General features: G+C 42.2%; 1 protein-coding gene across 1 annotated transcript in view; it reads left to right on the top strand.

The window, feature by feature from the left end:
- Positions 1-7,682, top strand: part of LOC102384636 (prolow-density lipoprotein receptor-related protein 1-like) — a 31,915-nt gene extending 24,233 nt beyond the window's left edge. Inside the window, exons 24-34 of the mRNA XM_025191423.1 lie at positions 69-252; positions 1,084-1,285; positions 1,418-1,582; positions 2,290-2,487; positions 2,959-3,505; positions 3,879-4,007; positions 4,531-4,635; positions 4,891-5,127; positions 5,684-6,182; positions 6,936-7,056; positions 7,620-7,682. Coding sequence (XP_025047208.1) covers positions 69-252; positions 1,084-1,285; positions 1,418-1,582; positions 2,290-2,487; positions 2,959-3,505; positions 3,879-4,007; positions 4,531-4,635; positions 4,891-5,127; positions 5,684-6,182; positions 6,936-7,056; positions 7,620-7,649 — 2,417 coding nt within the window. The 3' untranslated portion in view covers positions 7,650-7,682. The remainder of the gene's footprint in view (positions 1-68; positions 253-1,083; positions 1,286-1,417; positions 1,583-2,289; positions 2,488-2,958; positions 3,506-3,878; positions 4,008-4,530; positions 4,636-4,890; positions 5,128-5,683; positions 6,183-6,935; positions 7,057-7,619) is intronic.
- The last annotated feature ends 969 nt before the right edge of the window (positions 7,683-8,651 follow it).

Raw genomic sequence — 8,651 nt, 5'->3', positions numbered from 1 at the left:
CCTGCTGAAAGCACTTTCTATTTCACTTACCTTTTTAAAGAGTAACCTTCAGTATCAACTTGTTGCAGGCATCAAGTCAGACAGTATTGCAGTAGATTGGGTAGGGAGGAATCTCTACTGGATTGATGGGACTGCAGGGCAGCTGTTGGCCATGCAACTAAATGCTCCTTGGAGAAGAAATGCTGAGTACACAGTGGTTCTAGATGAGGATTTAGACCAGCCTCGATCACTGGTGCTCCATCCACTGAATGGGTAAGAGCTATAGACTATACCAGCTGTTTTGAGTTTAACTGGTTCACTGAATGTTCCAAACTCTAGCTGAGAACTAGAACTACACCAAGACCATGACTTCCTAGGTCAGCCTGCCCTTTTCTTTACTATATCTGCAGTGTGTGCACCCATTTATTATTATTAATTTTTTCTTCCTGCTTCTTGAGTTGCAAAGTAGCTGTGATCTACACAACACTCTCCTATTCATCTTCAAGAATGAAAAGTTCTGCCATGGAACAGTTTGTGGGGGGGGGACTATGGCAGCACTGACCTACTAGGGTCAGTGTTGCCATATTTAAAGCTTGCTTTATTTACTTTTTTTTTTTTTTTTTTTTTGAAGGCCAGTGGCTAGATCTGCCTTCTTTCTGAACAGATTCCTTCCTAGAACTAGAATGTTGGCTAGAGCAATGCTTCCAAATTGGTCTGTAAATGGGACCAAACTGCTTAGTGTTATGTTGGCTGTTTTGTAAGTGATAGTCGAAGCTACACATGTACTCCTAGCTTCAGAACATGCTATAGGGATTTTTTTTTAAAGGGGCATCTTAAGACTTGCATCTCCAGTTAAGCTAGCCTGAGCTCTTTTGTATACTGAAATGCTCTTTAACTCTGAACTCACTGGTTCTTGTAGAGCAAAGATGATACCATCCTCAGTAAGACTACCTATCACATACTGCCACCCCCTCCCCTGTTCCCCCTGCCAAAAGAGGAAACAATTCAACTGATTGCAGCCATATTGCATACTAATTACCTTGCTGTTTCTTTTGGGGGGGGTTTATCAAACAGTAACTGAACAATCCATTTCTTTTGACCTAGGTTAATGTACTGGTCTGAAATAGGGGGCCAACCTCAAATAGAAGAAGCTGGCATGGATGGCAGCAATAGGAAAATACTTATTGACCAAGGGCTTGGCTGGCCAACTGGTCTGGCTCTTGACCTCCTAAGCTGGAAAATCTTCTGGTCTGATGACAAATTTCACAGCATTGGCTCTGCCAATCTAGATGGCAGTGGCATAAAGGTATCAATTTAGTCTTAAAAAAAACAAACAAATAACCTATAGCTACCTTCAAACTTCCTGACTAATCTCGTATTTAAAAAAAAAAAAAAAAAATCTTAAGAATATATAATTTCTTAAACACTTCTCTCCTAGGTATTCCAACTAAGCCAGATCAAGAGTCCCTTCTCAGTAGTTGTATTTGAGGATGATATCTACTGGTCTGAGATGAAGACGAGGACTGTACAAAAAGTAGACAAAAAGACTGGTAAAAACAGGACTGTATTGATCAAGCGTCATGGACAGCCCTATAGCCTAAAGGTACTACTGAAATGCTTTTTCATTTAAACTGCCTTAGCATAATTGGATCACGTGGCGGGATAGAGATGTTTTCACATGCATACAAGCCAAGGACATGCTATAGGTAAACAGGCTTCACTCACTGTGTCTAATGGCCTAGGCTAAACAGATTCCCTGTGGTGGGGTGGGGAAGGGTTGCAAATCTGTAAGTGTGTCAACACCTTAAGCCTTCTATGGACAGTATTCTTTCCAAAACAACCTGCTGTTCTTCCGCACCCCATTGCACTTATTTAAAGAGAACTGATGCCAGCCTTCTGACTAGAAACTTGTCAGATGCTCTGAGCATTCACTTGTATGTACAAATGTAAAAGGGTACTAGAATCCAAGTGGCCTTCTAGATGGCCTGTGGGGCCTTGTGGATGTATAAGCCTGCACAAGGACTGGAATAAAGGCTCATTACTGAGAATGTGAGACGCACCACATCAGTGCATTGATCAATTCAGTCTGAACTTCTTAATCATGCCAAAAAAAATAAAATGTGAAACTAACTCTGTTCTGAAGTTTAAACAAGTTTGGCTGCCATCTTGGCTTAAAGGCTGCCTCAACCCAGCTCTTACTTGGCCATGGTTTAAAACAGTAACATACATGCTTGTTTGGGGCATGATTGGAAGATGCAGTGTAACTCATGTGTTTTCAAATCTAATGTTATGGCTATTTAACCATTCTAGGTAATGCATGAAGTGTTGCAACCAACTGCACCAAACCCTTGCAGAGAACTTGGCTGCTCCCACTTGTGTCTGTTGAATCCAAAACACAAAGGAAGCTGTCGGTGCCCAATTGAACTAGTGCTTGCTGATGGAAAAAACTGCATTCCTCTTAAGGATTCTGCATTCTTGTTCCTAGTAGCTTCAACAGCTATTACTCAGGTAACCTTCTGCTAAAAATAGGCTGAGTGCAGGGAGACTTACCTGATCATGCCATGCATAGGTCTTTCAGTCTGAATCCAAAACTCTGATAAATGACAACTACTCTTGGAGCCTTTGGCATGAGCCAAGAAATACTGTAGCCTGAAAAGCAATGATGAGCTGCCTTCTAATACTGGATCTCCAGGCAAGCAAAGCAAACCTAGAGTTTCTCTAAGGATACAAAGCTGCCAAATGCTTAAGTACAGCATAATAGGGAGATGGCAATTTTTTTTCTCTAGCAGTTGAATCATTTGTAGCACCACTAAGACTTGGCTTCTATTGCCATTTCTGGACCTAACTGCTCTAACAATTCCTGGGTCACCATGCAACTTGGAGTAGGCAAATTAGATATCCCTGGGTCTTGGAAGCCTGCAGTAGACCTATGAACTACAAGCATTGCAAAAATATTTTGCCTTTTGCTCTGTCTTCTAGGTATACCTGAAAAAGCTGCCAGCTACAATAGGAGGGACAACTCTTCCTGAACACAATATTCTACCTCTCATCAACCTAGAGCATCTGACAGCAATAGACTATGCCGTGAAAGACCAGTCGCTCTACTTTGCAGAGCTGGACGGTGGTCACATAAAGTTGTTAAAAATCAAGGATTCTGGCAAACTCCACTGGAAGAAAGTAGTGCCAGTAGAAGGCACTGTAATATCTCTTGCTCTTGACTGGTTGAGTGGTAATATATACTGGGTCAGCAGCCAGAACCCATACATTCAAGTAGTAACTTCAAATGGCCGTTATAATCTGACACTGATTGACAAAGAGATCCATAAAGCAGTTGCAATTGCACTGCACCCACCAACTGGAATGATGTGCTTTATTGACCTAGGCTCTGAGACTCCTAGGGCTACCCCAAAGATAGTGTGCTCTGCTATGGATGGCAGCAAAAGGATGGTGCTCTGGAGGAGATCCCAAATTCCTGTTGGCTTGACTTTTGCAGACCTGGGCACTCGGCTCTACTGGGCTGACCGTAGTAAGTACAACAGGCTTGGCTCTGTGTGGTGAGGTTTCTTATCTAGGAAGTGCTGGCAAAGTAACTCGAACTACTTCCTCTAACTGAATGCCAGATTCCAGATGCAAGGACTGGTATTTGCCTGCCAGCAGAGGAAGGGTATCTTCTGTCCAAATGAAACACTTCTTTTGTTTTTGAGTCTAGCCCTCTGGGGCAAAGGATAAAGCCAAGGCTTGGTTTCCTCCTTACTGGAGGTAGGGTGCAAGTCATACTCAAAATGTCACAAACAAAGGAGTGCTAGTTAATATGTTTGTTTGCCATTGAAAACTTCAGCACCTGTTTTTTGCACTTTATGCATCATTGCCAAAAAGCTAACAATTCTTTCCTCTTGCAGTGAAAGATGTTGTTGAAAGCGTTCAGTTGGATGGCTCAAAATACATAGTAGTGCGGGGAGGGCTGCATGGCCTCTCGCTCTTCACAGTTGGCGAAGGCATGATGATCTGGACAACCTCCACTAACAATGGTAAGATGCTCAGTGAGGCAGTTGTAATTGGTGTTAAGTATAGTGTGTGTGTGTGTGTGTGTGTGTGTGTGTGTGTGTGTAAGGACACTGTCTAGCAACAACTCAAGCGCTATGTTGAGGTGCCAAGAACAGTTGACTTGATTTGTTAGCAACTGTACAACTTGTGCTTGGGAAGGAAGCGGGGAGAAGGTAGACTTTTTTTTTTTTTTTTTTTTTTTTTTTTTTTTTTTTTTTTTTTTTTTTTTTTTTTTTTTTTTTTTTTTTTTTTTTTTTTTTTTTTTTTTTTTTTTTTTTTTTTTTTTTTTTTTTTTTTTTTTTTTTTTTTTTTTTTTTTTTTTTTTTTTTTTTTTTTTTTTTTTTTTTTTTTTTTTTTTTTTTTTTTTTTTTTTTTTTTTTTTTTTTTTTTTTTTTTTTTTTACTCCTCCACTACCAATTTGTGGCTCTTGTTCTAAGTTGGACTGCTGCTTTTTTTTGCAAGGGGAGGATATGTCTTCCTTTCTAAACTTTGTATTCTGTCTGCCAGATACAAGAGTGTGGCACAGCAAACTAGAAGCAACAGAGAACTGGTGGTTTCAAGTGGATGGGAAGATCATGGACCTAAAGATATACAGCAAGTTCACACAGCAAGGCAAGTCAAACTCTGCCCTTCTGAAAGGATGGATCTAGACTAGAATACTTCAGGGAGAGTATATAATTCTTTTGTTTACAGAAAAATAATACATTTTACTTTAAGCTCACCTTCTGGGGTTCTTTTTTTTTAAGCTTGGGGAGGGGGAGATGAAATACTGGTGGCATAAACACATGTCCTTCCATTTTCTAGGTCTCAAATGGACCATAACTTGTGTAGTGTCAAAACAACTTAACTATTTTGCCTAATTGTTAGGTACAAATGGCTGTTCAGAGAACAACGGTGGATGCAGCCAGATCTGCTTGGCAACACCACAAGGGAGGGTCTGTAAATGCTCCACTGGTTATAATCTAGAGCGTGGTACTGAATGCATTGCAGCTGTGACATGTCCTGAGCCACTCAAGGCTTGCAGAGATTTCAAGAAATGCTTTACCAAGGAGCAAGCATGCAATGGCTACTTTGACTGCTTGGATGGCTCTGATGAAAGTGACTGTAAGTAACTCCAGCTTAAGCTAGCAGACTGGTGTTCCATGGTATTGCTCAACCTGAGCTGTAACCCAACAGCACATGCTCATGGGGTGGTGGGTAGGATCAAAGTACTACCAGCTCTTTCCCATTGAGTGGACAAGTCCATTTAGTCTGCAACAGATCTTTGGAAGTACAGTATGGAAAATCAACTCTCTTGAGCACATAGCCAATAGAGCCCTTCTATTGCCAATTTTAAGCTATAGTCCACAAGTCATTTGACTCCTTGATCAAGGATGTAGCATCCCATGGAACTCCTAGGAGTTGCAGTGTTTCAAACTAGAAGAATCTTTTGCTAGTGTCAGTGGCTCTTTAATAGCTGAGAAGACAAGGGCTTGACAAACCCATGAGCACACAGTAAATTATCAAAAGCTGTTCCTGACACCTGTAGGCTTGCCTATCCCAATGTAATTGGGGAGGCTTCAAATAATACTTGGACACCAGTAAAATGATCTTCAGGTTTAGCCAAAAATATATTTAAAATTTCAATATCAAGGTAAAACTAATGATCTCTTCCTCCTAGGCACCTATCAAGATGGGAAGAAACCCAGCACAACAGTACCACTTCCAAAGAGGCCAGGCAAGAAAGAGGAAGTACCAAAACGTATCCTAACCACCACCAAGAGACCCACCACTAGAACCAAATATTTGTACCCAGAGGTGACAAAATATGCCAGAAAGAAGCCTTCAACTGTACAGACCCCTCCCCTATATAGGGAAAACAGGATCACTCCATCAAGCATATGGGAACGTATAGAGCCTTCTCCATCTCTCAGCATTGAAAGGGTCCTTGGTTCTCAACCTTGCAGTAGTGAAACGTGTAATATGAGAGGAGATTGCACCATTGAAGATGGCATGGTGAAGTGCCACTGCATGTTGGGATACAGTGGTGACCACTGTGAAGAACCAGCAGTCAAACCTGCAGCTGGTCCCATTATCCTGGGCATTCTTGTAGTACTGCTTGTCCTCATGGCAATGGTGGGAGCTTTCTTCTACATGAGAAGGCAAAGTACCTTGAGAAGGTAAGGATCTCCTGACTTAAAACCCATGTAGGCACACCAGCTGGGGATGAGGCAAAAAGATTGAGACCACAGTTTGAGAATCAACAAGACTGTCTGCCTGAGCCTGTATTGAGCATTTCACTGTAGTCCATACCTAATGCACACTTCTTTTTATTGTATCCTTGTAAGCTTTGTGACTTGTAGAAAGAGTTGTTTTTGGTTTTTTTGTTTTTGTTGTTGCTGTTTTTGACTGACTGATCCATGCTATTACAGCTCCTTGACCAGGTCAAAGTGATAGTTCCATCAAACAGTTGTATAAATGCTCCTAGGAGTGTGCAGCTGCCTGCCACAGTTGAACCTGGCTCATCTTTGGGGGAAGGTGGAGGGCTCACTAGAATTTGTGGCACTACTCTTTTTTTTTTTTTTTTTTTTTTTTTTAAATGGTAGTACTAATGTCTTGACACAATGCTTCTAGAGGGTATGCAAACAACCTACCAGAGGTTTCGGTAGCTCTTATTGCAATGGAAGTTTTGATAGGGTTGTTGTAGCCTGCCTGAACTTTAGTACTAGTATCCAATACACTATTGTCTGGGAGTACATGATACTTCCCCTTAGAAGTCAGCCTAGCAATTTTGGCTCACTTGAATGCAATGGACTTTGGCCCATGTTCCCAACAGCAAAAGCATCTTTTTCAGCAACTTCCTTCTGTTAAATAGGATGTACAAGTGCTTAAGTGCAATATGGCTTCAGGAATATATTTTTACTCTAATGCAGGACCTCCAGCACGGCCTCCTTTAGGCCTCTGACCTCCTATCACAGGGAGAGTGAACCAGAGGAAGAAGATATTGCCACAAATGTCTCAACATTTGTTAACAAAGCCTATGATGGAAAACAGGTGAGGAGTCATCCTAGCCCTAAACCCTATCTGCAGGGCAGACAGGCAACCCAGAAGCCTTGAGCAGAGCAGACATGCACCTTCCCCAGACATTGCATTGCTTCTACCAGCACTGGAGCAAAGTGGTCAATTTATCCTGGCTTTTAAAAGCCACCAAGTAGAAGCCCTCTTAAGCTGCTGCTGATGGGACAAGAAATTAAAGCCTCACTAGTGAGTCTGCTGCATTGCAGCTCTGTAAGGCCACCAGACCTAGGCCAGTGAGGACCAGAGTCCTGAACACTAATACTAGCAAGCTGCTTGAGCCCCTAAAGTCATCCTCCAAGAGACCTTAATGGGGAATATGCAAGGTTCAGAGCACCCCTTCAATTGGCCTGTGAAGTAAGACTTGATCAAACATGGTGTGATCAGAAGCTGTCAAATGGCCTAAGCCCATACTTGGGCTGAGTGTAGAACAACTCTCTAACTTGGTGCTGGCATTGCACTTGGACTGCAGGGTAGTATAGCCTGATTTCATGGATAGTCTCCTGCTTATGCAAAAAATCTAACTTCATGTTTCATTGCAGGAGCTGGTAACTCCCCTGAAGACGGAATGAGTTCAACTTTGAAATTAAAATCTTAGTGAAATTAAATAACAGCTAATATGCTTGTGTCTTTTGGTCCCTGCCCCCTTCCAAAATGGTACTGCTGGGAAGGAATGGTAGTATCTCTTTTTTTTTAAAGCTTTAATTTATAAAGCAAACTGGTACTTCTATTTTTATAGCAATTAATTAGTCACCAGTGACATCCATAGTCAATGATATCAGTTTGGGTAACACTTCTTTTTGGAGACTAGCCTTGCCTTATAATAAATTTAAGCCTAGAATGCAATTGTCTTGGATTTCAAGTAAATATGGCAAACCTGACTTTTTTTCCTCCCTCCCTTCCCCAATTGGGTTCTATGCATGGAAAATCATAACTTTTTTTTGCTTTTAATTATCCATGTATACAATCTAACTTATTTTTTTTCTAATTGGAGGGAGTATCCATCTCCTTTTCTTCCCCCCCACCACCACTGGGGGGGCACAGTTGGGAGGAGACTAGGGTGATTGGGTAATGTAGGGAGGTCAAACCTGCCCCCTACCCCCATACCAGCAGGCTGTCTTACCTTGGCCTGGAGATGGAACTGGGGTTGAAGTGCCCCAGGTTGCAGTGTACATGGAATAAAGGCAAGTAGAGGAGGGAGAAGGTCAGGTGGGAGGCAGAGACTGTAGGGGAGGGGAAAGCCTGTGGCTACAACTCGACCATGAGTAGGAGCTGCAGCCTAAGCCACAGCAGCCACCCGCTTCCCCACCACCCTTGTGTTTACTGAAGGGCTCTTCCCCTGCCCCCATGTTAAATTGGGGTGGGGAGGGGAGCCTTGTCTTGTAATATTTGCTATACTTAATTGATTCCAGCAGGCTCTTGCACTGCCTGCATGGGGATTGCAAGCCTATACTTGGTGGTAGTGGCTGAAGGGTGGTAGCTGTCCTTCTTATTCTTGCAATACCAAAGGACTCTAACAACCTCATGCTCCCTCAAAAATGAGATGCTAAGGCTCCAACTCCCAGTTGGACAGG

This window comes from Alligator sinensis, unplaced genomic scaffold, assembly GCF_000455745.1.
Source record: "Alligator sinensis unplaced genomic scaffold, ASM45574v1 scaffold208_1, whole genome shotgun sequence".
Taxonomy (NCBI): domain Eukaryota; kingdom Metazoa; phylum Chordata; order Crocodylia; family Alligatoridae; genus Alligator; species Alligator sinensis.
This window is presented reverse-complemented; position numbering and strand designations above follow the sequence as displayed.